The sequence below is a fragment of the Phytophthora infestans genome, genomic scaffold, assembly GCF_000142945.1.
Source record: "Phytophthora infestans T30-4 supercont1.1 genomic scaffold, whole genome shotgun sequence".
NCBI lineage: Eukaryota > Oomycota > Peronosporomycetes > Peronosporales > Peronosporaceae > Phytophthora > Phytophthora infestans.
The window spans coordinates 1,558,861-1,584,694 of NW_003303758.1; the positions used below are offsets into that span (position 1 = coordinate 1,558,861).

The following is a 25,834-nucleotide window of genomic DNA, read 5'->3' on the forward strand; positions in this document are numbered from 1 at the left end:
TGAAGTGCGGGTGGCACGACGAGCTCAACATTAGATCGCTTGCGACGTACTTAGTCATTGCGGAACTTGGGCTCCGTCTTGCTCATGATGGCACCGACAGCTTGCACCAAGTCGTCACTGTACAAGACGGCGGCGTTGTGGTAGCGAATCTGCTCCAATGAGTCCTTTGTCGAGTGGTCTCGTTGGTAGTGGATCGTTTGCTTGATGCCACGAATAGTGAGCGGACTCTTCTTGGCGATATCCTTTGCTACGTCTCCAACATGGCTCATCAGTGCCTCTTGGTCAGGAAAAGCCTTAAGCACAAGACCGAGCTTCTCTGCCTCTAGTCCACCGAAGTCACGACCTGTGTAGGCAAGTTCCTTGGCTTGGCGCTCACCCACAAGCTTGGGTAGACGTTGCAACGTGCCCACATCAGCGATAATAGCCAGGTCCACCTCCTTGACGGAGAATATGGCGCTCACATCGGAGTAGCACAAGTCACAAGCCGTGATAAAGTCCACGCCTGCACCAATGCAAGGCCCGTGGATCGCCGCAATAACCGGCACCCGACACTTCTCTGGAGCGGAAATTACGTTCTGCAACTTCTCGATGACGCGCATTAGACGTTCTCGCTTGCGTCCTTCACAAGACTCGTCCATCGCCACCTTCTGCATCTGAGCGAAGACGTCCAGATCCATGCCACTCGTAAACCCGCGACCTTCCCCAGACACCACGACGGCCTTAACGCTGGGATCTTGCTCCACGAGCTCGAAGGCCTCCGCTAGATCTACCCACATCTGCATGTTCATGGCGTTCACAACCTTGGGGCGGTTGAGCTTCAAGTGCAACACCCCAGAGTCGGCATCATCGTTGGCGAAACCCAACGACAGCGTGTCAAACTTGGAGGACGTCACGTCAAGCATCTTCGGAGGCCCCGTCATCCAGTCTACTAGGTGCTCTTGGTTGCTCTTGGATGCAAAGCGACGCTGCAGCACAGCAGCGCCTAGGCGAGGACGCAAGAGAGCATTCCGGAGGGTTAACATGGTAGATCAACGAATAGCAAGGTTGATGATGAAACATTTTTTGATTCCGACGTGAAGATGACGTGAAATGAAGGATGTGCACCACATAAGAGTCAATGTGATCGGCCTACTTAGTTGAAGTCTATAGCAGTTTCTAATTGGCAAAAACGCTCAGTCTCGAACCACGTCCTTGAGCAGCTCGGAGGATTTCTCATAAGCGAAGAAAGTCACCGCGTTACTGGGGAATGCTCGCACACAAGCAGTGCCCAGGCCACTAAAGAAGACTCGCCAACCGCCGAGACGATAGAGTTGACGAGCTTGGTATGTAATTTTGTGCTCTCCTGGTTTGTGGTTGACTGGAAGCGTCTGGATCGCAGTCTTTATCACTGTTTAACGTTACATGTATACAACACATGGTTAGCTGATACCGTACCATCCTTACTCCCCACCAACGAACAGTCTGGAGTTCCTAGAAGCAAGCAGATGTACGCACCATCAAAAGGATAGGAAACAACCCAGGAAGCAACACCAGCAACGCCACCCGCTGTCAGCATGGAAGTGGTCGAGTTGATATTGCTGTCGATCATCCTGCGCTTGGTGTATTCGTAGAGCCAAAAGTAGACGGCGAACGACGGCACCTCGCGCCACATTGTGCACGTGATGCCTAGGAAAAGTCCGGGCGTACCCCGGGCCTTAATAATATGCCGGATGCAGTCCATCGGTCCTTGGTACTGGCTACTTCTGCGTCCATCCTGCACCTGAAGTCTGCATTTGATGAGCTCTGCAGGGGCCAGTGGAATCGTCTGCCAGAAGCCTCCGACAGCTCCAGCATAGAAAACAGACTTGAGTGTCGCGTTCTCCGGATTATCGTCGATCATCTTCAGCGTGCGTTCATAGACTGCAAACATGACAGCATTCGTCGCCGCACTACCGACCATGGGTGACGTCATGCCCTTGAAGAAGCCTGAAAAGCCCTCATGCTTCCACTACACTCGAAAGAAAAAGAAATACCGTCCATCAGGTCTTCACGGCCTCAGCTTAAGTAATATAAAGTAGATGCAGCGCACAGTCTGACGAGCGCAGTCGAAGGCACCATTGTAGTACTTGCTGTACGACTGCAGCCGCACTTTGACCTGCAGGACGATGATACACACACAGCGTCAATCAGCGATGTTGATGACAGGTTACAATATCAGACGCACCGTATCGAACGGCTGTCCCACGACGACACCAGCGATGCCACCGACTGTGCCGGCCGTCAAGTCAATTAGAACCGAGTACTTCTCCACGTTCTCCGCCATTGGAGTCGGCGGTGCTTGCGGCAAATCAACCGCTACTGACGTACATTTGCCGCAATACTCAAGGCTTCCGCGGTGCGATTGGCTTAAAATTTGTCAAGCGTAATTACTCATGGCATCTCTTTTTACAATAAAACACAATATTGTGTAGCTCAGGAGAACCGCATTGGTTGGTTGGCTGGAGCTCATGGTATTAGAATGACGGCGTATTCTGGTTTTCCTATAAACCTCGCCGCTTATTTCCCGTGAAGATCCGCACTCGCCGGCAAGCTTTCTAGACTCTTACTGTCAACATGTTGGTCCCCAAGACGAACCGTATCGCTGTGTACTCGTACCTCTTCAAGGAGGGCGTGATGGTTGCGAAGAAGGACTTCTCGCTGCCCAAGCACGAGGCCGTGGATGTGCCCAACCTCCAGGTCATCAAGCTCATGCAGTCGCTCAAGTCCCGCGGCTACGTTAAGGAGACGTTCAACTGGCAGTGGTTCTACTGGTACCTTACGAACGAGGGTATCGAGTACCTGCGCTCTTACCTGCACCTGCCCGCTGAGATCGTGCCGGCCACGCTCAAGAAGCAGGCCGCTCGCCCCACGCGCCCGCAGGCCCCGTCCGCTGGCGGCTTTGGCCGTGGCCGTTTCGACAAGGAGAAGGGTGTCGGCCCATCGGGCGACTTCAACCCGGAGTTCCGCCGTGGTGGCCAGGATGGCTACCGTCGCGAGGCTTCCAACTAAGATGTTGCAAACCTCGAAGGGAAAGCGAGACGGGAGTATTTAAATCAATAAATCTCCCCTGACTGTCGGCTTCACGAAAGCAAAATCGATCTTGACGAGTTATTCATCGCTATTGCTATCCATAATGCTTCAGGAGTAGACATCACGGCGAATTATCAGGCGACGTTACATGCTTTAAGAGCATGGCTCGCATGAGGTTTAGCTTCTCGGTGTCGGACAAAGCACCTTTGACGCGTATAGCCATGATAACACGTTCGCCGGCATAATGAAGGTCCTTGCGCAATGGTGTGTCTTCTTTCGGTGAGGACGCGTACTGCTTAGATACCGTTGACGTTGCCCACTGGCTTGGCTCCTCTGAAATAGAGTTTCTTCGTGCCGTCCGATCTGTGCACTCGGTAACACTTCGTCGAGACATAAAGCTTCGGCGCTCCGAGTGGCTATCGCGTCTAATTGGCTGCAGAGCTAGCCCAACGTATTCAAGCGGCCTCGGTTCTGCTTTGAAGGGCTCATATTGCTCACGTCTTGCGGACCTCACGCGATTTGATAAATTGATTTCAGTCTTAACACATTCAACATCATGAGATTACAGCAAAGGTGAAATGGGATTACACAAACCATTGAAGCTGAGTCGAACACTGTTGACAAGGTGGCTTCCAGGTCGTCCAGGGGTGTTCTGTTTTGCTAAAAATCACACGAAAATGGCTTAGCGCTTTGTGAATCAAGAAAATACTACTTCATGAGAAGAATACCTCGTTCCGAAGATTAGGATCTGCTCCCAGTTTTAGAAGCATCTCCACTACCTTAAGGCTTTTGCCTCGTACTACCAAAGTAGAAGTGATGAGGAAAAGTGTTCTGAGCGCTTCAAGCCAAGATGTTTCAGAACAGACAAACCTGCTTTATGCAATGGCGTGTCTTGGTTTTCACTGCGAGAGTTAATGTCCACATGTGCAGTGGAAACTAGGTAGCGCACTATCTCGTCATGATCTTTTCGGCAAGCATGATGAAGCGCATTGCGTCCGTTGGAATCTGTAGCTGTTGGTGATCCTCCTACTTTGATTAGCTCCTTTATGCATTCAAGCGCTCCCACGTAAGATGCTGCAGACGAAAGACCCCAAAGTCAACAACGATCACTGCAAGTACTGTACAGCTAGTTAAGCAGCTCATACCCCAGTGAATCGCATTCATGCCAAAGCGCTGCATCACAAGGGCAAGTTTCAAACACTTCGAATCAACAGTTCTGCAGTACCTTTACCTTCATCTCTACTCACATCCTTCGCGTTTGGATTCATCTTCCGCTTTGTAATCATCTCTCGCAGCTTGGCAAGATCTGAAGAGATGACATACTGCACAAACTCCGCGATCTTCTCTTGAGCACGGTCCTCCGCGTCCAGTCTACGCCGAGAAGCACAAGGTCCCATGACTTCTACTACTACTACAGTTATACTGCAAGTGTAAGAATAGATATTGCACATTACTACTGTAGTAATTGTACGGTAGTACTAGTAGTACTACAGCAAGAATGCAGCAGGAAGTGCTTTGCATCCATTATACTTCTAAAGCAGCAGTAAAATGACTTCACTTTAAGGAACTGTAAATTGCTTTCAATCCTATTCCTACATGTACATGTACTACAGTAGTACTACCGCTGTGTTACCTACGCCACTACAAGTTCGTGGTGGACATACATATAGATTTTGATCAGTGTGTTTGCGACCATGGTTAGTCTCCAGCATTATCGTCTAAATGACTAGCAAAAAAGATTGGGAATATGGTGCCATCGATCAGTTGGAGCAAATTTTCCAGCGAAGCAACCGAGGCCACCAGGCGGTCCAGATGCTCAACAACCAAGACTTCTCTTTTCAACTGTTCGCTTCGCTTATCCCTCACAAAAGTGCAGAGTTTGCACGCGACCTCAACCGCCTTGCGACAGCAGAAGACACGCACCCTCCACATCGGGGCGAGTTGCTAGACCCTGGGACCTCCACTGTGAAAGAGAGGTCTCGCCAGAAGTCCAGTTGGATACAGAATACAAACGCACGCACGTAATACACAAGTCCAGAAGTGGGTTTACGAGGAAAACTTGAACTGGAAATGATAAGGTGCTCTCCACTTTACACCAACCTCCCAGCCAGTCGTTTCACGGGATCAGCCATTGGATGATGGAAATTAAGCCAATCAACTGCACTCTATCTTTTAGCGATTTAACCACCCGAAGATCAGTTTAATGACAATCACACTAAAACGGGGAAATCATTTGCGACGTTGAAACACTGTGACTCAGAGTCTGTGAGCTCTGCCCTCATCGGGCCGATGGGATCAAGACTCGTGATTCTCTTAATCTTATTGGCGTCATCAATGAAGATTTCATGGCAAGTTGCTATGGCAAGTTGCCGTCCGCTATCCAGGATAGATTGTACGAGTTCGCAGATTCTGCGTCTGCTACTTGAAGATTTATAAAGCATGGATTTATTAAAGTTTCACATCGTTGAGGAAGACAGATTCTGGCAGAAATTTACGGCACTGCTTTCAAAGTGCCGTGCTTTGCGGCAAGTGCAAGAGATCACAGGCTGAGCACCAGCAGGTTTGACCCAGCTGCACCTCCGAGCCACGCTGCGTGCTAGCAAAATGTCACGCAGTCCTGTTGTATTTTACCAGTTGGTAACCCACCGGTTGGCGATGCGAAAAATGAAGCATGTACATTCGCAAGTCGGTGGTGGCTGCTCGCTGCGTGGGCCGGTAAGGCACTTTCAGCGAATGTGAAGGGATCGAGGTTGGGTCGACGCCTGGATTTCGCGTATTTTGTTAGGTAGAAACCTTAGCGGTAATAATACCGCGGTGAACGGACCAGAGCGAGTCGCCATGCGATACCGTCATTGCCACCGTAACACCAAAATAGGTCTGCTGGCCATTTTTCTATTTTTCTGTAATAGTTACGGTTACCGTTTCTGATCGAACAGGATTAAAAAAAGTCAAAACAAAATGACTTGGAGTTTGTAAGAGGTGCATAGATCGTTGCGGGCCTCGGGTTCAGGTTTTCGTAGCCCGCGGGTCCTTATGAAATTAAACCCGAAAATCCGAATTTCCGGCTCCTCTCCCTGGTGCGAGTGTTTGTATGAGCCTCACTAAGGTTTAGTATCAGACTAGAGACTTCCGCGTCAAGGAGCAGTGGCTTGTCCGCGGCGTACCTTCCCTTCGTTGCAACCTATCGGCCGCTCCTCGCGATAGAAAAGATAGACCTCCTTCGATTCGCGCGGTCCCGCCCAAAGCGGCGCAGTAGCATCAGCTAAAACTCTCATGACGACCTCCAGCACCGTCTCCGCGCCCAGCTCGCTGCCTCCACCGGAACCTGCGCTGATGCGCTCGGCCACTGAGCAGCGCATGGACGTGCGTCGCCGCTCGGTGACCAAAATCACTGGACGCAAGCTCCGCGTGCCGCGGAAGTTCGTGGTCACCGACGTGCCCGACGCGCCTGAGGCGACTCGAGACGACGACGATGAAGACAACAACAACAATAACAACAACGAAGACTTGTCGGCTTCCAGCTCGTCCGTGCGCAAGGGCAAGACGCAGGTCCGAGGTCGCTTTACCATCACTGATTTGTCTCCGGAATCCCCCGAGGCGTCACGTGAGCGAGAAGACCTGTCGGTCTCGTTAGGCCCTTCGCCCTCGCGTGCCCTCGAGGCCCAGCGTCGACAGGCGTCCAGAAGAATGTCCACTCGTAAACCTTTTCAGTCGGCAGGTGACGTGCGCTCCTCTGTCGGTCTGACAAAGGCCAGGCTTTCTCAGCATCAGCAACAGCAGCTGCAACAGGAAGCACCGTTGTTTGCATCGTTCCAACGATTGGCGGCATGCTCGCCTTCATCTCGTTCCATGCGCGCGGCGTTGCCGGCCCGTCCATTGAGCAACCAGATCACCCATCAGACCAACAACCAAAGCCCGACAGTGTTTGACCACCACTTGGAGTTCCTGGAGAAGGAGACGAACGGGATGAAGTCTGTGCTGGAGAAAATGGTGGCTACTAATGCCCAGTGGATCGAGGCTCTGACGTCTGCTGGCCTTGTGCACAGTAACACTGCGCCTAGAGTTAGCGAAATCTCTATTTCGGAATCAGTAGCCCACGTGGAGTCGCCTATGGAAAAGAAGTACCGTGAAGTCGAAAGAGCGTACATGGAGCTGCAAGCCAAGTATGAGAATGTGTGTCAGAAGAGCGAGCGCTTAGAGGTGAAGAACGCCATGTTGGAGATCCGTCTTCAGCAACAGATCAACCGTGCGACGATGCTACGATCGCAGCTTGACAAGCTCACGCAGTACACGGAGAAGCTTATCGGCGAGTCGTCGGAGCCAACGGTACACGACTACAACTCGGACCTGAACTCAATCGTTGGGGAACAATCTGAGGCTCACTCTCCTACTGCTGACGAGATGACGAGTGGTGGCGAGTATGGCTTTAATTATGATGTGGTCAAGTCCAGACGGCAACGTTGGCGTGGCGTGGATGAAGAATGCATGTCGGATACTAGCACGGAGGGCGAGTCGGTGAGGAAAACCTCGTCACCTCCGTCCTACGACCAGGATGATAGTAACAACCGATACTTTAGTGACTTGGAATTCACGACTGCCGACCTTGCTTCTAGCAACAACCGTGACAGCTTTACAGCTCTCGACTCGCTGCTGAATGCTCAATGCAATCAACTGCGTCAGTCTCTGCGCTCAAAGGACAGGGCGGATGGGGACGATCACGTCTCAGTAATCGGATCGCTAGACTCGATGGCTGTGTGTCCGTCTGTCACGAACTGTGACGAGTTCGAGGGAGACAACCAGATTGGCCATTCGGGTCCGTTGTCCAAGTCGGATCTGTTGAAACACAGCAACTCTGTGGCTTCACTCAACTATTCGACTGTCTCGTCGACCTCGTCGTTGGCTGGCTATGGACTCCACTTGGCTACTATGGCTCAGTCTAAGTCTGGGTACTACGCCAGTGTGGCTGCTACCAGCTTGTTTGGCCCACACCCGGAGCCGTACCCAACCGCCTCTAACCAGCAGAGCGACGACAGTACGGTGTACACTGTGCTCAGTCCGGAGAATCTGCGTTTCCACGACTGCCAGTCTTTGCTACAGGCTGCTGAAGAGAGGAGCTCGCAAACATCGGCCGCACGACGTGGGTTTCCCTTTACGACAAGAAAGAATGCCAATTCGTTGCCGGGGGCGAATGAAGCTCCCCAGCGATCACAATCGACTGGCAGCTTGTTCCAGCGATTTGCTGTGCGGCGGCGATAGCCTCATGTCCTCGTTTCCAGTCTGAAATCGTGTCAAGTCCCTGCATTAGACGCAGATGCAGGGAGCTCACCTTGTTTCTATAGCCCCCCCCAGTACCAGTAAAGACGTCTGTTGCCAGCATCCAAGAGAAAATAGCCCGACCTCGTTGGCCAATATTCTGAGGAAGGACGCGTGGCAGCTCGAGTGAGGGCCCCTGCCTGTCGCTTCCCCTGTTTTGGTAGTAGTGGCAAACTAGCAGAGCGACTCTCCGAGAGCGCATTGAAGTATCTAATGGAATCCAAAGAACTACTTCCTCAACACTCTCACTTCCACAATATTTTTATTTCAACCTTTTTTTGTCGCTTGCTTCGAGCGTGATGTTCTCTTGGATGTACTTACCTCTGGTTGGCTGAAATTAAACTTGCACATTTAAAATTTAAATTTGAAATCGGTCGGCGGCCATGACGCCTGCAGGGCGATGGCAGCGCGAGTACGAGCGCGACTGGCGCGACTACGCGCGGCAAGTGATCGCTAACCACTTTGGTAAATACGCACTGCAGTGTTCTCCAGCTGTGACGCAGAAGGATGAGCGTCAGCTTCGAGAAGCCCTGGCGTCGGTGGGTATCAAGCACGCTCCGCCCAACCACAGTCGATGGAACGCGCCTACCCCAGCGTCACAAACGTTTTCAGCACCGCAGAACTCAATTGTCTCTGACGGATCGTACGTGTACAGTACGCCACCGTCGCCGGAGAGCCAGAGCATGTTTCCAGCGTTTAGCTCGCAAGATTTCGCGTCTCAATCGACCCCTCAACGCCGCGTGAGCGCCTCACAGCGATTGCAAGTGCGAATGGCTGATGTGTCGCCCATTGCTGATAGTAGACGCACATCAATTGAGTGTGCAGGCACAATTTCGCCTCCCTCGGGGGCTGCCAAGTCGCCCTGGACACCCGGCCAATGGTCGCCGAAACCTGCTAGAAAGACGCGACGAACACCTCGTCGGTCGCTAGAACCGAGTTTCAGAGAAGATCTGGATGTGTCTATGCACTCTATGCATCTGAGTGATGAGGAGAACGAACGGAGCCTCGAGGATGATGCCGCAGAGGTGGAAGATACGCAGATGATCGATGTGTCTGAAGCACATGTTGAAGAAAAAGAGGCTGCGGTAATCAAGGAAGTAAATAGTGAAGAGGATAAGGGGCAAGTGCAAATTGTCGAATGTCAAGAGAAAAGTGTGGACGAACAAGATGCTGCAGAGAATGTTATGGTGCATCATGACCCGGATGATGAAGAGATGAATGTATCTAAGGAACTGGTGTTCAGTAGTGATAGTGAAGAGGATGACATCGAAGACAAGGCTGAACCTGAAGCGGAGGCTGTGGTCGAGGAGGAAAAGACGCATGGGGGTGTCCCAATCCCTCCCGAAAGGAATCGATCCCCTCCACCTGAAGATACAACCGAGAGACCTCCATGGGCTTCAGAACCTGATTTTGAGTTTGGAGATGGAACTGAATACGGCGACGAGAATCAACAACAAGAAAGTGAACAACAAGACGTAAACATGCACGAACCAGAGCCACCAGCCGTGGAAAGTGCACCTCAGTCACCCATGGCAAGTCAACCAGTTGGAGAATCAACTCAAGAAGACACACGAGCCACAGATAAACAGCAAGAGCTTCGAGCGAAATCAAACAAAACATCAAGTCCTGCTTCCACTAAACGAAAGAGCGTCACCAAGCGGAATCCTGCGACTCGAACGCGATCAACATTCGCTTCACCCACTGCTTCTTCGGTCCGAAGAACGTCGTACGCGACCCCCACAGCTTCGTCAGCAAGAAAAACATCCAACGCAACTCCCACGGCTTCGTCAGCGCGGAAGCGATCGTATGCTACTCCGACAGCCTCATCCGAGAGACGGACCACGTTTTCTCCTCCTACAGCTTCGTCAGCGAGGAAAGCGCCACACGGATCTCCTGCACCTTCGGCAAAGAGAGCAATGCAGACGCCTCCTACAGCCCCACCGTCTTCTAGATCAGCTTTGTCGAGGAAGCGTGCAAACCGAGGTGCACTATTGCATACGAAGCTGCCACTGGAAATGGAGTATCGCTTTGCAAGCGATCGACGCCGACGTAAAAGACGTCGTAAGTCTCTTGCAGCGAAGCCAGGAGTGTTCCCGTACGTCGTGCCGGAGCTCATGGTGGATCTGCAACCGTATCAAAAAGAGGCGTTGCAGTGGATGCTGGAACGAGAGAAGGAGCCTGGAGACCATGTTACTATTGACCAGCAACGGCGCGGGGACGCTACTGCGATTGACGCGTTAGTTGCGAAAGTATGTGGAGGAGTACTGGCGGATGAAATGGGTCTTGGAAAGACGATATGCTGTCTTGCTCTAATCTGTGAATCTCTACGTCGAGCGCGAGCAGCAGATGCTAAAGAGAGAAGCAAGACAGGCAGTACAGTGCCTCGTCTTACTGCACCGACACTGATCGTAACGCCGTTGTCTATCTTGTCACAATGGGAGCAAGAGATCCGCGCCAAAACAAATCTAAGTGTGGTGACGTATCAAGGAACCACACGCAAGAGCTTCCGCTCTGCCACTCAGTTCATGGGAGCAGATATTGTTCTCTCGACATACGACACTCTCCGACTATTGGAGTGCAAGGTTCGAGACAAGGACAGTGACAATGAAGAACATGGCGACGGTACTGCAGAGGACGGATGGCATCAAGCACCTCGTCTTACTCCGCAGTCCAAAAAGTCTGTGGTGACGTCGAAGCTCCATCAACTGCAGTGGTTCCGAGTAATCTTGGATGAAAGTCACTTGATCTCGAACGCCGGGTGTGCTCGAGCACGAGCTGCATTTACACTTGGCAGTCGACGTCGTTGGTGTGTGACTGGAACACCAATCCAGAATGGAACAGCCGACTTGGCAGCGTTGCTGCAGTTCGTTGGTCTTGGCAACCGTGCGCATGCGTTATCTGAACGGGAGCTAAGTGCGTTAGTGCCTCGTGTCGTGATGCGACGATTGAAGTCTACACTGGACGCGCGTTCCAGAGCTCCTATCCTGGATCTACCGATTAAAACTGAAGAGACTATCGAGCTGGAGTTCGCTTCAGATGTCGAGCGAGCTCTGTATATGCTGCTTCATCGCTCGACTAAACGTCAAGTGCTTCGGTATTTGCAGTCCAAAGAAGCTAAACAAAATCGTCGGGTGCCTCTCACTACACCGACGAAAGATGGAGAAGAGCGACCGCTTTTCATGCACGTGTTTGAGCTCATCTTACGACTGCGACAGGTGTGTGATTCCTGTGCTCTGGTGACTGCAGACCCGTTGGCTGAGGTCCAAACACGAGCTGAAAGTGCGGAAGCTTTGGTCAGCAAAGGAAGAGACGGTATCTCTCCGTTCTCCACGGGAGAAGCGGAGTTGTTAAAGAGTCTCCAGGAGCGCTCGAGTTCTGATACTGTGGCTGGGTGTAATCCGTTGGAATCGACAAAGTTGACAGCGTTGATGAAGGAGCTGAAGAAGGTGCGAGCCCGTCGAGAGCGAGTGTTGGTGATCTCGCAGTGGACGAGTTTCCTCGATATGATTGCAGAGCGTCTAGAGGCTCACAATACTCAGTGTGAGACGCGAGTTTCGTCGTTGGATGACGTACCAGAGACTGGTAGTATGGCCATAGCATTCGCCAAGCTAGACGGCAGGATGCCAGCCAAAGATCGCGAACAAGTTGTGCGGAATTTCCAGCAACAGGAAGAAAGTCTTGACAGAGGACCCGTGGTTGGTCCGCCGCTCGATGTGTTGTTGCTCTCGCTACGTACTGGTGGACTGGGATTGAACCTTACAGCTGCCGCACATGTGTTCATCATGGAGCCGAGCTGGAATCCGAGTCTTGAGCGTCAAGCTATCGATCGTGCTCATCGTTTCGGTCAGACGAGAGAAGTTCGCGTTGTTCGGTTCATTGTGAAAGGCTCAATTGAAGAACGTGTCGTAGAATTGCAGAACAAGAAGCGGCAGATTACAGCTGCCTTCTTAGGCGATGGCGATGTCTTGTCGAGTGCAAAGAAGAACAGACTACGAGAGACGCGATTGTCCACTGGAGATCTTCGAAGATTGTTCTTCACGCAACAAGAACAAGAAGAAGAACGTCGACGTCATCAAAGCGAGGATGACGGTGCTCCACGTCCTGCAGAGGACAGCGACGGTAGCATGACGTGTATCGAGATAAGCGACTCGGAAGAGTAGAGAGTCTCGAGTATAAATTAGTTTTATTTTTAGCTTCCGATTGTTTCCTATCTACAATTTTGTGTTGTTTTTTATTCCTATTGTGTCTGCATGCTCAATTTGCGCTGGCGTTTGGGTCGCTTGGTATCGGGTTCGGACTGCGCTGGTGATGACGCAGTCCGAGTTACACCGATGGTTGATGAGGTAGATGCACTCGTTCGCACGGATGCAGGGGATGCTCGTGAGGGAGACGGGGAGAGCGTCTCGGTACAGATGAGGTACGAGTCGTCCAGAGTGTTGCCGTCTGATGACACTTCGTCGTCCTGGAGCGACGGGCCTTGTTCAATGGATGTGGGGCTCTGGGTCAGAGCTTTGAGAGGCTCCACCATCTCCGAGACAGCGGTTTGTGACGTCTTGGATCGAGTCGCAGCGAAGGACGTGCCGAAGTAAGCGCCACGCACAATTTTGAAGGCTGCGCGGTAGGCACTTTCCACGATTTTAACCGTCTTGAGAGACTTGAGAACCTGTGTGACTGTAAGGTTGTATTCTGACTTGGCAACGAGTTGAACAGCGGCCTTAGCCAGACTCGAGGCTGTGCAATCGAGACATGACGTGTCCTCGACCACGCGTTCGAGCAGATTGAACACGGAGGCGACGCAGTTGGCGCGACGGTCGGCGTCACCGTCGAAAGGGAGCTCGTTAACGAAGTCTCGGGCCATAGTGAAGACGTTCGGGGGGTTGAAGCGAAACCCGATGAGACGTACGAGTTGCGCCTCGGCGTCGACCATTTGTGCTCGCGAAAACTTGCGCTCGCACATGAGCGCCATCTCCTCGAGAAGGATTGGCTTGCCCTCATGCATCTTGCTGGCTGTCCACATGCAGATCATACCCAGAAGCTGCAGTGTTACCCGGTCCACCGAATGTACGCTGAGATATTGGTCCAGGAAGTGCAGGGCGCCGAAGACCGTGTCCATTTGTAGCTCGAATTCCTTCGCGGTCTCAAACATCCAGCGGCAGACGCGCAGACGCCAGGTGGATGTCATTCCGTGGCGTTGAACCTCCGAGAGGTACAGCGGATTACGCACCGCTGTGTAGTGCTTCTCCTTGAGTAGGGCCCATTGAATGATCTCGTGCGCCTCGGACGCGCACGCCTCGGGCAGTTCATACGGCATGGTGGACACAGGCACAGCAGACATATTGACAGGTATGGAGGGGAACGACTAGACACAGAGGGGAATATACAACACGAGGCTTGCGCAGGCCACGGAAAACAACGGAATGGCGGCAAGAGCGCGAGGAAGAGGGGCCGACACGATGGCCAAGCATCATCGAGGCAAACCGGTATTGCTGGCAATATGGGCTGGCGGGCTAATGATACAGCCCGGGCGGGCAGGAAGTGCCTCATTGGTGGATAGTCGGAGGACGACTTTGCACGAATCGAAATAATGATCTCTTCAGCTTTTCGACCAGTCGCCGCCCTTGGCGCCAAAAATAGGCCGGCTATGCGCGGGTGGGCCCCATTGAACCCATTCGGATTTAGCCCGGTGAGCCACGGTATTTGCTAAGTGGAGATGAGGCTAGGAGAGCTGTTGCATTCGTGACCTTGCCACCATGCTGGCACGGTAGAGCCTGGCAGTAGAGATAGTTTGAGCCGCTGTAGGCCACCATTCCGGGGCAGAGGCAGATTATGTGGTATATTACATTTCGTTTTGCACGCGTCCAGCGGCATGGCGCGCTGCCAGCAGCTCATAAGGGCCCAGCCATGATAGTGCCACGCCACTTTTCTTTCTCCTTCGATCTGGCGCCAAGTCTGGATATGATGCAGCTGCGAATGAGCCTCCGAACGGGCGCCACCGGTGGCACCACGTAGGTAGCGACAGTAGGAATGACCAAAGAAGCTCGTTCGAGGGAAGCGTAAGTCCTCGTGGCGGCGAAACTTGCAACACCGTGGTGACGTGCTATTATTGAGCGTCGAGGCCGACTAATTTCACGACAATTTTCACAACCGATTTGCAATCAGAACCGAATCGTCAGTGCAACCGGTTTTTGAATCCTTGAGCGCAGCCCTTCACTGCGCAAATTGCACCAGTATTGGTAACCAACAACACCTGTGCGCACACCGGTACACGCGGTCCGCTATTTGCTAAATTGTGCAGAAGCAAAGATTGCAGTAATGTCGAGTGCTGTAGAGCCCTGTGACGAGACTCCACCAAGTCGCTAGAGACGCCTCTGTCAGCTTACCAGTGCTCAAGGAGCACTATCCAGTACAAGCATCGGTGAGAACGAGTGGCTCACCGGCCGCATACTTGTAGCTAGCTTAAATTTGCTACATGTGTAGCAAATAAATCCCTGTTGCTGTTTTATCATGAGAGGCCACAAATCGAATATATAGCCTCGAGGAATCCACAGAGCGCAATCTGAATTTGTATTGTAGTTCCTCACTCCCGGAGGTGGCGCTTCGATTGAGAGAAGGTCGATGACAGAGCTGCATTTTATTAAAAGGCCCAAAGGGTTTATACATGTACAGTACCCTCGCATATTGAAGGTGTCGATTCGACGAAGCATCACGCCAACGTCCCGCTTGCCGTCAGCGCTGACACTCTTTTAGAAAAAAAAACATGTAGGATGTCTGCAAGGTCTGCATTAGGCTTTTGAAGAGCTGCGCTTACACGGACTTGCTCCTGATAAGTGAGCCTTGTTTATCCTGCTATTATGTGAGTGTCCGCAGCATTGCCGCCGGCAATTTGCCGGTAGCCCTTCTTATGACGAAAGTCTCATCAGGCCGCTCAGTGCGGAGACGTTCGACGAAAAGCACGTGGTCGACTCGCACTTGCAAGAGGGAGAGGCGTAGGGGCGACCGAGGAAGGTCCCAGCGCAGGCTTTCATGCGATTAACTCTTTGAGGACACCAGTACCGGTCGGGGCCGTGACTTACGATGGCGTGTTGGTCAAGTGGAGACTCTGAGCTGCCGTAGATATCATCGTTGGCAACGCTGATGCACACTGTGCAGTGCTGAAACCGACCTCTTCACAAACGGGGCGTTGTCGCGCCCTTTCGTCTTGTTATTCATCACTTATCGCAGATCACCACCGCCTTCGGAACGGGCATCAACACTGCGGCTTGCAGATGCGCTTACACAGCGCCAACATGCCAGCTGAGAGAAAATCCTTTAGTATCATTATAATACGACTTCTTTTCGCGCTTCAATTCTTGCTAAAAGATTTTTTGGCGTGTTTACACCTAAGCGTCTGAGGCTTTCCTATTGTGTGGGACGCGTTGTCGGTAGCACGTCTCAAGGCAACCTTGAAGGCGACACCTGCTTACAGTACAGTTGCAAAAGTTTGGTGCAAACCGCCAGTAAATTCTACAAATGCGCTCTTTCGTTCGTCTTTCCAGCACCTCTCTATTTTAATTAATATACAGCTTTTTATTCGAAAATTGACTTCAAATATTGAGCGTTTTTTCATTCAAAACTACCTGTTTACTGCAATCAAATGCAACAGTGCCAATCGCGCGCTGACTACTTTTTTTGTTGCCCCGCTTCTGCGACGCCATTCCGCAATTTGCACTCCTACAGACAAGCCTCCCAGTAGCGCTTGAAGCTTCCGCCTTCGCCTCCGTCCCAGCGCCACCGCCCGAGAGAACAAGTCCTTGTCTCTCTCGTGCCTCTCTCTGTCTTCCGTTTCTTCGCCTCTCGCCTCTACCAGCCAGAAGCCCTCAGCCCTGCCCCGCCCATCCGACCTCGCGTAGCTAAGCTAAAGAAACTCAAGTACAGAGAGAGAAAGCATGGGCGCTGTTGACTGGTTTCGCGGGAGCTCGGACAGGGTGGACAACGATATACAGAACGAAAATGGACGTAAGAGATCCCCAAGCCGCTTTAGTCGCCTTCGACTGCACGGCTCGGCCATGTTGAACGCCAAGGGTCTGGTGCAACGCACAGTGGTGACCAAACTGTACCCGATCGTGCAGTTCCGCCTTTCGCCGCTTCCTTTCAAGCGTGACAGCGAGTCGCTCACGGCTGAGCATGCCAAGGACTGCGTCGAGCCGGAGATCGAGTTGCCTACTGGGCTGGAAGCCAAATGGCTCACCACGGAGGCCTCCGAGCGCTTCGCCGACCAGGTCAAGTGTATGGCTGCAGATGTGAGTAGCACGTTCCAGTTGACCAGCGAAGGCTGCGGTGGAGCGTACTTTTTGACGACGGAATCGACTATTTCTCCTAGTAAGAAGATGAACCCCATGGGTATCTTTAAGCCGAGAGACGAAGAGTACATGGCACCTAAGAACCCACGAGGGTATGTGAAGGAAAACGCCGTGGTGGGCGTGACCGAGCACCCCGTCAACAAGGGCTTCCGTGTTGGCAACGGCGCGCTCCGTGAACGTGCCGCCTATTTGCTGGACAACGCCTATGGCAACTTTAGTGATGTGCCTGAGACGAATTTGATGGTTTTGAATGTAAATGGAGAGGACAAGGAAGGCTCAATGCAACGCTTTGTGGCCTCACAGTGCTCAGCTGAGGACATGGGTACACTGAAGTTCGCGATCCCTGAGGTGCACAAGATCGGTATTCTGGACGTGCGTCTATTCAACACGGACCGTCACGCCGGCAACATCTTGCTGAGTGCGCGGCCGAATGACCAGACGTTTGCTATGACCCCGATCGACCACGGCTTCTGTCTGCCGTCCTACAAGCACCTGGATGGCGCGACGTTCGACTGGCTGCAGTGGCCGCAGGCCGAGTTCCCGTTCACGTGTGCTGAGCTCGACCACATCGCGTCGTTGGATGAGGCGCGCGATGCGGCTGTGCTGCGTGCTGTTGGGATTGAAGAGGAGTGTGTGACGACGATGCGTGTGTGTACAGCGATGTTGAAGCGTGGAGCGGAGGCTGGATTCTCACTGTTTGAGATCGGCAGTCTGCTGCAGCGCGACGGTGACTTCACGTCCCCCTCGCAGCTGGAATTGGTTGTCGCCAAGGCAGTGGAGATCGTGGAAGGAACGGGCTTGTCGGAGGATAAGGACGGTGTTGCCTTCTTTGATGCCATCGTGGCCGAGTCCACTGGTCAGGCTGAGAGTATGTTGGAGGGGCAGACCAAGAAGAAAGTGCGAAGCATCAGCTGCTTCAGTTAAAGGAGCTGGTGAGTGAGTGAGTGTTTTGATGAAAGAAACATGACAAGAAAAGCAATAAACAAGAGAGAAGAGGAAGGAAAACCGCGATGCTGAAAGGCAGCGCGTGAGAACTGAAGGGTGATCTTGCTGAGGCATTGGCCTTAATGCGCAGTAAGAGTCTCCTTTCCTGTGTGTGATAGGTACTTAGTAATAGTGTATGATTAAGGATGCAGGGACACGCAGAGTGTCCTGGGACGAAGTAGAAGGAGGAGAGAGAAGGACAAGTGCAACGCCAAAGGCAGGCGTGGCATGTGTAAGCCAAAAACAGTATGATGTCCTTCAACAATTGACTTGCAATGTGTCTACAGTATCCTGCGCTTCGATCTGCTTGAACCGACTCGATGTTATGAAGCCGGACAATGCAAAATGTGTGTCGTTGAAGTTGCCAAAAGTGTGCAATAATAGTCTCAGATGTAGCAAGCCAAAAAACTTTTGACTCTTGTAGAATCCGGGTGGTCTCGAGACAAAAACGTGTTGCTGTCTTCAATGACAGCACCATCGTCTTGCTTGTCGAATACTACTTGTAGTAAAAATATCTTGGCAAAAATAGGGCTCTCAGACACGCCGAAGATAGAAAGTATAAGTGGAGTTTCACGTTCTCCTACTACTTGGGCGAAGTTTCCATTGCTCAAAGCAGCAAGCAGGCCTCAGAACAACCTTCAGCAGTCATGGGGGCTTTCGATGACAGGACCAGTATCATCAAGGGCGACGCACTCAAGGTGCTCCCGGATCTGGATCTTGATGACGACGACAGCAACGCCGATGAGTCCAAGGTGCCTTTGACGAGGTCCAATGTGTATGCTGACAGTCCGCGCGAGGCCCACCTAAGCGAAGGCATCACTGAAGCGGAAATTATCCGTCGACGACGCGTAGGTATCGCTTTCGTGCTGGGTCTCGTCCTCGCCAGCGCAACTTGTGTCATGCTTTTGGGTGTCCTAGGACACGAAGAGAATTACGGGTAAGTTATGCAAATGGCAAGTTGCCACTTTTATCAACTGAACACTAATTTGCCAATTTATCATAGCTCAACACCTGCCATTCAACATCATTTCATTGCTGCAACTTCAGCCGATGGGTTCAAGAAAAACCTCGAGTTTTACACTGACGTACGTTTAATGCGAAATAGTTGCAAAAATAATGATTAACTTATTTTTCTTCTTCACATTGACAGGTCGTTCGCCACACCGGCAGCACTGGGGACTACGAGATGGCAAAGTTTATCCGCTCGAGTGCAATCGATTTTGGCTTTGAAGAGGGTCACATCAAGATTGACGAGTTCGAAATGCTCGTCAACGCACCTGAGACCCTCACTCTGGATATTCTCCAATTGCCTAATAACACGTCGCTAGCGTCGTACGATTTCATTGCTGAACATGCTGCTCGACAGGCCAAACGACAGGCAAAAGGCAAGAACTTGATTAAACCTTATGCAGCATTCCACTTGTACTCCAAGAACGGCTCCGTATCTGGACCGGTTGTGTATGCACATTTCGGCTCCTCTGAAGACTATCAAGCTCTGGCATTGAACAACATTACCGTCTCTGGTAAAATCGCTTTGGTTCGCATAGGAGGAGACATCTCTTTACCGGCAAAGGTGGTCATAGCCTCCAAGTTTGGAGCTGTCGGTGTACTCACCTACACTGACCCGGCCGACGATGGCCCAGCTCGAGGACGCACAGCACCCGATGGGCCATGGCGTCCTACTACAACCACAACATTCGGCAACGTGTACATGGGAGACGGTGATCCGACCATGCCGGAAGGATTCTCAGCGACAAGACCCATGGGAACCGATGCCGATCGTCTCTCTGTTGACGACATTTACTCGGTGAACAACACGTTCAACATGCTCCCGCCAATTGTCAGTATGCCTATTAGCGCTGCAGTTGCTCAAGACCTGCTACTTCAGACCGAAGCTGCTTCAAAGAAGGTAGCAACGTTGAAGCTGATTGACGCCGCTGATGTCTTCGGAACTCGATGGGAAGGTGGAGCTTTGGGTGTCGAGTACTTGCTTCCAGTAGATGACGAAACATCCAAGTCAGAAGACGTTGATGTTATCGTCAAGATGGCGAACCACAATGTGTACAACTTAACCACGACGTGGAACGTGGTGATCACTGTGCACGGCTCTCGTGAACCGGATCGCCATGTCCTGGTCGGTGCGCCACGTGACTCTTTGAACGCTGGTGCTGTAAGTCCAGGCTCAGGTAACGCTGTGTTTCTCGAAGTTGTCCGAGCGTTGGGAACACTCGTGTCGAATGGATGGACCCCGTATCGTACGCTGGTGCTCGCATCGTTTGGTGGCGAGCAATTCGGCTCCGTTGGTAGCTCGCACTGGATCGACCGGTACCCAAGCTTTGGAAGTGGCAACTCTGGACGTGGCGTAGTGTATTTACATCTAGACGACGTTGTACGTGGTGCTGGTGCACTTCGTTGCAAGGCCTCGGCTACCATCCGCAAGAACATTTATCTCATGACTGCAGCGGTTGCTCAACCGAAGAAACAAGACTATCCTGACGTCGACAGCTTCTTCTTCAGCAACGCATCCGCTACTTCAGCTGTAGCTACTGGGAGCTCCAGTAAGGATGAAGACGATCTCGACATGTTGCCAGTAAACGCAACTTTTTCAAGTAACGAGCTCCCTGAGGGCAGTGGCAACTCTGTCTTTGCGTATTGGCTTGAAGATGCCAACAAGAAGAACCCAGGTGGTGTTGAATTAGAGCTGCCACCAATGGAGAAGAGCATGGGTGGACGTATCTCCCCATTCCTTGGACGATTGGGCATCCCGTCGCTGGAGCTTGGCTTTGATGGAGGCTACTTCGGTGTGGGTAATACCGGTGCTGACGTCCCTGCGTGGATCTCGCACTTCGCTGACCCTCAGTTCGCTTTCCACCGTGCTGCTGCTGAGCTTTATGGCAGTATTCTGTTGTCATTCTCGGACGCACAGTTCTTGCAGTATGACTTTACGGAATTATCACGAGAACTCCGTCGAGGTGAAGCGTTCTTGGAGGATGCACTAGCACGTGAAGGACTGGCCGAAGTGGTGCCTCTTGTTCGTCTACACAACGCCACTACCGCCTTCGAAGCCGCTGCTATCAGTGTGAGTCACGAGATGAACGTCATTTCCGACCAAGAGCACGACTTCAGCCGCGTCAGATTGATCAACAATCGTCTACTGCGTGCACAACGTGCGTTCGTGCTCCCTTCAGGTCTCATGTACATGCCTTGGATCAAGAACGTAAGTGTGCCTTATGTCAATCTGAAATTTATCAGGAAGGTCCTAACGTTTGATGTAGGTATTGTACGGCATTTCCGAGTGGGATGACTATCGAGTGAGTCTGTTCCCTGGCGTCACTCACGAACTCAAGCGTGGCAACGCCATGACGGTACGACGTGAGCTTGTGCGCCTATGCATCACCATTGAAGCAGCTACCGATATCCTCATGAACGCACCCGATGAAGAGTAAGGTAGCAACACACGCCTCAATTTATATAATACATCCACCATATGAGCATTATACCGAGATCCAACACAAGGCCTGAGATTCATGGAAGCCAAGTCAATATTTCTACATGTAAGTGTGGATGTCTAACATGTCATATCCACCTCAAGATTTAATATTTGCTGGAGCGGTCGAGGATTGTAAACTTCATCGCGATGAGCGTCTTGAGGGTCTCTTTAGCGATGTTGATATCGTACTCCTTTTCGTCATCCGTGAGGAACACATAGGGCACCAGACACGGATGTTTCTTGGTGCTATCGTCACGCTGCGGACCGTACGTCCAGCCTTCATCCATTCGTCCCTTAGCCCAGACTTCGTGTGCGTTCTCAGCCAATAAATCCACAAGACGCAACAGTCTCGGAGGCAACTCGACCGTCGTGGTGTCAATAGGAAGAGGACGATACACCTCCACACCGCCCTCTCCATAGCTCGTGAAGTACGGAGAATCGCCCATCAGACTATTGCGTCGAAAGCTCATCGCTTCACGTAATAATGAAGGTACAGGCCGTGCCGGTGTTCCAGGGTGAGAAGCTGTTCCTAACTCCTCGAAAACGGCGGCGTCGTTGGCTCTTGGACTTGTCGACTCCGAGCCGCCACTCAACAATGAACTGTTGCTCCCTCCCATTCCATCAGCGATATCTGACATCGTAGAAGCCGATCGAGACACAGAGTCATGGAACGAGCCACTGTGCGAGCGCTGGTGGTTGGCACGAGTGATGGCGTAGTTCATAAAGACGATCGTCTTTATCGTCTCGATGGACGAGCGGTAGTCGAAAGCCTGTTCTTCCACAGAGAGTAACTTGTACGGCACCAAGTTCGGGTGTCTCTTCTTCTTGTCATCTCGTTCCTCACCATACTGCCAGCCTTGTTTGAGACGCTCTAACGCCCACATATCGTGACAATTGCGTGCTAACACATCGCCTAGATGTTCAAGATGACCCAGTTCGACCTTGGACGTATCAACAGGCTTCGGACGGTAGTTGTGGCCTTCCTTTTCACGCGACGGCATGTCAATCAGACACTTACGGAAGCGATACATCACTTGAAGAGCTTCACGTCGTACTTCGGCTTGAGAGCACATCGCCTTGCGTTTATCCTTACGCAGGAACAGATCCAGCATGCGAGAGATCTCGTCGAAACGCAGACTAGTACGCCCATCAGCACGGACACTATCAAAGAGCAGGCCGAGATGATAGTCGTCCACCATGTGGTCCTTGGAGTAGTTCCACAACTTGGTAGCACGTAGAAGCCCATTCTTTAGTTCCTGGAACATGATACGACACAAATGCACTGCCAGTCTTCTCCTCGGGATCCTCAGCTTCTCTCCACCCATCAGCTCTAGCACACGCTCTCTTGGTGCACCGTCGTCCAGGTCGGAATCGTCCTCAAACGAGCCTAACGACGAGATCGTGCGTGGCGGAGCGAAGGCATGCAACCCGCCGTTGATCTTCCCAGGTGCATTCGACCCGGCTTCTGCCTCATTGGGGCCTAGAACGATACACTCCACAGACAATTTACCGTGATGAACAACCTTAAGCGCGAGTCCGTCGCCAAGAATGGAGTCTCCTTGAAGTCGAATCGTGATGCCGATAGGAATCATCTCCTTGATGGTCTTGTGATCAAAGTTCTCGGACAACCGGATGTGCGACACAAGCTCACGATCTTCCTTACCACCTGGAGATCCCCCATTGCCATTGTGCGTGCTTCCATCGTGCGTCTTGCGGTCTCCAAAATTGATTCTACGGTCGAATTTCATACCGAAACGTAGCAACGCAACGACGCGCCATACTGCGCCACGGAACAGCTTCCTGACACGTTGACGTGTCTCCTCCTGGTCGACTAGATTCGTCGATATAAGACGAACTTGTTGCCATGGAATAAGACGAATAACTCCGTGGTCCTTTGGCACAACAACCGTGGGCGAACACGCGCTCACAAAGCTGCGGATTCGAGCGAGTACATCGTACTCGACGTCTTCTCCACTGGCTGTCTCGTCGTTCTTGGCGACTTCATAATACTCGGATAATATAGCAACAAACATGTTGACTAAAATCTGGAAAACCAGCACCACAAAGGTACCGATAAACAGCGGAGCAACGCGAGGGTTCGCCTGTTGCAATCGTCCGTAGTCCATCTCTCCAGCCAGCATCTGGAAACACGTACCGTACGACTTGCTGATGGTCGAGTACTCTTCAAGAGCGAAGCCAAAGGCGTAGCTACCCATCGCTGAATATCCCAGGAAGATGAGATTGAAGATAACCAGGAAGCCCATGAGGTCACTCATCGCCATACCCAACACACGCCAGAGCAAGTTCAGCGTCGCATTCATACGTAAAAACTTGAACACCTTGAGTAAACTGATAGCAGAGCCCAGCGACGCGAGGTCGGATAACTGCTGGAAGCCAGTCAATAGTTCTTGAGAGCTTGTGTGACTCAGTTCTTCCACTCCTCGACCTTCACGCAGTTCCGCTAAATGCAGTGCAAAGCTACTGGACGCCATGTAGTAGTGCACCATGTAGCTCAGCATCGCAGCCAGCACTACCAAGTGGCTCAGCTCGAACAGATTCCACATATCCGAGCCAAGATACGTCGACACACCCATCGTACTCATCTCCGTGGCCTCTCCTATACAATAAGTGATGAAGAACAAGACCAGCGCGACCCACAGCAGTACACGCACGTCGAAAGCCTCACGAACTAAGGACATGGAGCCTCTAAGAGCATCGAAGATCCTGCGGTGAAGCTTGGGCTTAGGAGGTGCCTCCACGCTGTCGTCAGTGATCGTAAACTGCTCTGGTTTCTCGTGGCCGATCACTCGAACGTGAGAACTATGAGCGAAGTGATCGATATGACCCGAAGGATCCACTGTGATCACGTGCATTCCAATAGTAAACACACGAGTGATCGGGTTCAGCAAAATGAACTTGAATGCCGCAGCGCGGGTATGTTCGGAGAGGTAATGATCCCGTTGCAGCTCCTCCACATCCTCCAGATCGCACAGATCCACAGCGTAGCCACCTGAGCCGTACGATGGCACAGGACCGAAGAACAGCCAGTCGATTGCAGACCTGTACATCTCCGGTGACAGATCTCCTAGACCATCTCTCCACTCGTACACGCGACCAGTACCGTTTTCTCCTAGTATAGACGTCTTCTGCTCCGCTTCTGGACTGTAGAACGGGTAACACGGAGCCTCCCAGCCATCATAGACTCGACAGCGTAGCTCCTTGACTCGAACTTGACGGAAACCTACGCCACCCACGCGTACCCATTGCGCTGTAACGTCTTGACGCTCACAAACGGTGTCTCGCAGCTTACCGGCGAAGTCGTAGATGTCTGCGAAGGTCTTGATCTCACACTCGCCCTCTTCACGACACGTAAGAGCGCCCACCACGTCGTTTTGGTGGAAACTGTCTTGTACTGGCAGCCACGAGAGCAGCGAGAAGAGGAACGTCAAGAAAACGACGTAGACTACCAGTTCCTGGTAGAACTGTCGACGCTTGATCTCCTTATACTCAGACGCGACACTCACAAGGTCCAATTTCTTCTTCTCCATGTGAATACCTCGATACACGTGCATCGTCTCGGTGGAATCCTTCGTCCACATGGACAGGAAGCCTCTGGCTGCACGTCTGGAGGTCACAAGTTGCTGTGCCACGCCCGCGAACGACGAGTTGCTGCGCTCCAGGCCTGGATTCTTGTCTGTATCTGCGTCAGCGTCTACGTCCACATCTGTAGACTCACTGGAGGTAGATACCAGGCTCTTGGAGCTCCGTAGATGTGAGCGTACGAGTGACGCCATGTTGCGCAGACTAGGCTGCTTCTTACTGCGCCTCGGAGCCAGCATCGCTGTGCTACGAGGCGGTACTGACACTACGTCATTAGCTTCTTCATCCGACAATGAGCTGGTGCGAAGATTCACGCGGTTTCTGCGTCTGAGGGTGCCCACGACGATGCCCATGTTGGCACTGGCGGGACGAGGGCCGCCAGACTCGCGTCGCTCGCGTCCTGAGCTTGTATTGCTGCCACTACCACTTCCACTACGTAGTCTGCTAGGTGGCGTACGTAATGTGGGCTTTGGTTTCGGTTTGAGCGGCACTGGGGCGTCGGAAGCGGCGGGAAAGGCTCCCATTGAACTGGGAGCGCCATTGCGGGGCTTCGCGGGCTCTTCTTTAGCCACCGACAGCGTAGGAGTTGACACAGGGGCGGGAGGTGCTCGTGCGGCTGCAGGCGCGCCATTCGCGACGGGAGCCGCGTCGTCCGCGTCCATCGAGCTGCTCGAGGTCTTGCGTGTCTTCCTACAGCTAGCGTAGGTGAATTTTTGAGGTGATCCTGAATCAGCTAACAAAAATCAGTACAAAATTAATACTTGTTTAGCATTGACTTCTGGTCGGACATAATACATGTAACCGGGCATAATTCGTAAGCAATTTACCTGCAACGTACAGTTATGTTGCTCTAGCGCGCGTCGCAATTTCTGATTCAGTGAAGACGATCCCAGATGGTTGTTGTGCGCTCAATCTTGCTCTGCTCCATGAGGACGAAGATTCAATGCTTTGAATCTGTCCAACTGCCTGGCTCCGCTGGCAAGGGCACAGCAATGCGCCACTAACTTAACTCAGTCCTAGTTTTTCAAGAGAGAATAATGTGTGTGGCGGTTGCACTAGA

The 25,834-nt window shown here is 52.1% G+C and overlaps 11 protein-coding genes across 11 annotated transcripts; 6 read left to right on the plus strand and 5 right to left on the minus strand.

Moving 5' to 3' along the window:
* Positions 1 to 5: 5 nt before the first annotated feature.
* On the minus strand, positions 6 to 1,025 carry PITG_00264 (Delta(3,5)-Delta(2,4)-dienoyl-CoA isomerase, putative; the record flags this gene model as incomplete). The annotated part of the gene is made up of 1 exon (XM_002908839.1): positions 6 to 1,025. One exon carries the CDS (start codon positions 1,020 to 1,022, stop codon positions 51 to 53), a length of 972 nt encoding a protein of 323 aa, XP_002908885.1.
* Positions 1,026 to 1,172: 147 nt separating this feature from the next.
* Positions 1,173 to 2,302, minus strand: PITG_00265 (Mitochondrial Carrier (MC) Family; the record flags this gene model as incomplete). The annotated part of the gene is made up of 4 exons (XM_002908840.1): positions 1,173 to 1,387; positions 1,495 to 1,987; positions 2,069 to 2,134; positions 2,204 to 2,302. The coding sequence occupies 4 exons, from the start codon at positions 2,300 to 2,302 to the stop codon at positions 1,173 to 1,175; spliced, it is 873 nt and encodes a 290-aa protein (XP_002908886.1).
* A 218-nt stretch (positions 2,303 to 2,520) lies between these two features.
* On the plus strand, positions 2,521 to 3,116 carry PITG_00266 (40S ribosomal protein S10; the record flags this gene model as incomplete). Its single annotated transcript, XM_002908841.1, has 1 exon — positions 2,521 to 3,116. The coding sequence occupies one exon, from the start codon at positions 2,593 to 2,595 to the stop codon at positions 3,025 to 3,027; it is 435 nt and encodes a 144-aa protein (XP_002908887.1).
* An 880-nt stretch (positions 3,117 to 3,996) lies between these two features.
* PITG_00267 (uncharacterized protein) lies at positions 3,997 to 4,445 on the minus strand (the record flags this gene model as incomplete). The annotated part of the gene is made up of 2 exons (XM_002908842.1): positions 3,997 to 4,059; positions 4,296 to 4,445. 2 exons carry the CDS (start codon positions 4,443 to 4,445, stop codon positions 3,997 to 3,999), a joined length of 213 nt encoding a protein of 70 aa, XP_002908888.1.
* Positions 4,446 to 4,770: 325 nt separating this feature from the next.
* PITG_00268 (uncharacterized protein) lies at positions 4,771 to 5,073 on the plus strand (the record flags this gene model as incomplete). The annotated part of the gene is made up of 1 exon (XM_002908843.1): positions 4,771 to 5,073. The coding sequence occupies one exon, from the start codon at positions 4,771 to 4,773 to the stop codon at positions 5,071 to 5,073; it is 303 nt and encodes a 100-aa protein (XP_002908889.1).
* A 646-nt stretch (positions 5,074 to 5,719) lies between these two features.
* PITG_00269 (uncharacterized protein) lies at positions 5,720 to 8,304 on the plus strand (the record flags this gene model as incomplete). Its single annotated transcript, XM_002908844.1, has 2 exons — positions 5,720 to 5,763; positions 6,336 to 8,304. 2 exons carry the CDS (start codon positions 5,720 to 5,722, stop codon positions 8,302 to 8,304), a joined length of 2,013 nt encoding a protein of 670 aa, XP_002908890.1.
* Positions 8,305 to 8,744: 440 nt separating this feature from the next.
* PITG_00270 (uncharacterized protein) lies at positions 8,745 to 11,883 on the plus strand (the record flags this gene model as incomplete). Its single annotated transcript, XM_002908845.1, has 2 exons — positions 8,745 to 11,807; positions 11,875 to 11,883. The coding sequence occupies 2 exons, from the start codon at positions 8,745 to 8,747 to the stop codon at positions 11,881 to 11,883; spliced, it is 3,072 nt and encodes a 1,023-aa protein (XP_002908891.1).
* Positions 11,884 to 12,598: 715 nt separating this feature from the next.
* On the minus strand, positions 12,599 to 13,762 carry PITG_00271 (uncharacterized protein; the record flags this gene model as incomplete). Its single annotated transcript, XM_002908846.1, has 2 exons — positions 12,599 to 12,857; positions 12,939 to 13,762. The coding sequence occupies 2 exons, from the start codon at positions 13,670 to 13,672 to the stop codon at positions 12,599 to 12,601; spliced, it is 993 nt and encodes a 330-aa protein (XP_002908892.1).
* Positions 13,763 to 16,286: 2,524 nt separating this feature from the next.
* On the plus strand, positions 16,287 to 17,624 carry PITG_00272 (phosphatidylinositol kinase; the record flags this gene model as incomplete). Its single annotated transcript, XM_002908847.1, has 1 exon — positions 16,287 to 17,624. The coding sequence occupies one exon, from the start codon at positions 16,287 to 16,289 to the stop codon at positions 17,622 to 17,624; it is 1,338 nt and encodes a 445-aa protein (XP_002908893.1).
* Positions 17,625 to 18,302: 678 nt separating this feature from the next.
* PITG_00273 (N-acetylated-alpha-linked acidic dipeptidase-like protein) lies at positions 18,303 to 21,130 on the plus strand (the record flags this gene model as incomplete). Its single annotated transcript, XM_002908848.1, has 4 exons — positions 18,303 to 18,621; positions 18,688 to 18,769; positions 18,835 to 20,901; positions 20,960 to 21,130. The coding sequence occupies 4 exons, from the start codon at positions 18,332 to 18,334 to the stop codon at positions 21,128 to 21,130; spliced, it is 2,610 nt and encodes an 869-aa protein (XP_002908894.1).
* Positions 21,131 to 21,278: 148 nt separating this feature from the next.
* On the minus strand, positions 21,279 to 25,702 carry PITG_00274 (ryanodine-inositol 1,4,5-triphosphate receptor Ca2 channel (RIR-CaC) family protein; the record flags this gene model as incomplete). The annotated part of the gene is made up of 2 exons (XM_002908849.1): positions 21,279 to 25,498; positions 25,660 to 25,702. The coding sequence occupies 2 exons, from the start codon at positions 25,700 to 25,702 to the stop codon at positions 21,279 to 21,281; spliced, it is 4,263 nt and encodes a 1,420-aa protein (XP_002908895.1).
* Positions 25,703 to 25,834: the final 132 nt, after the last annotated feature.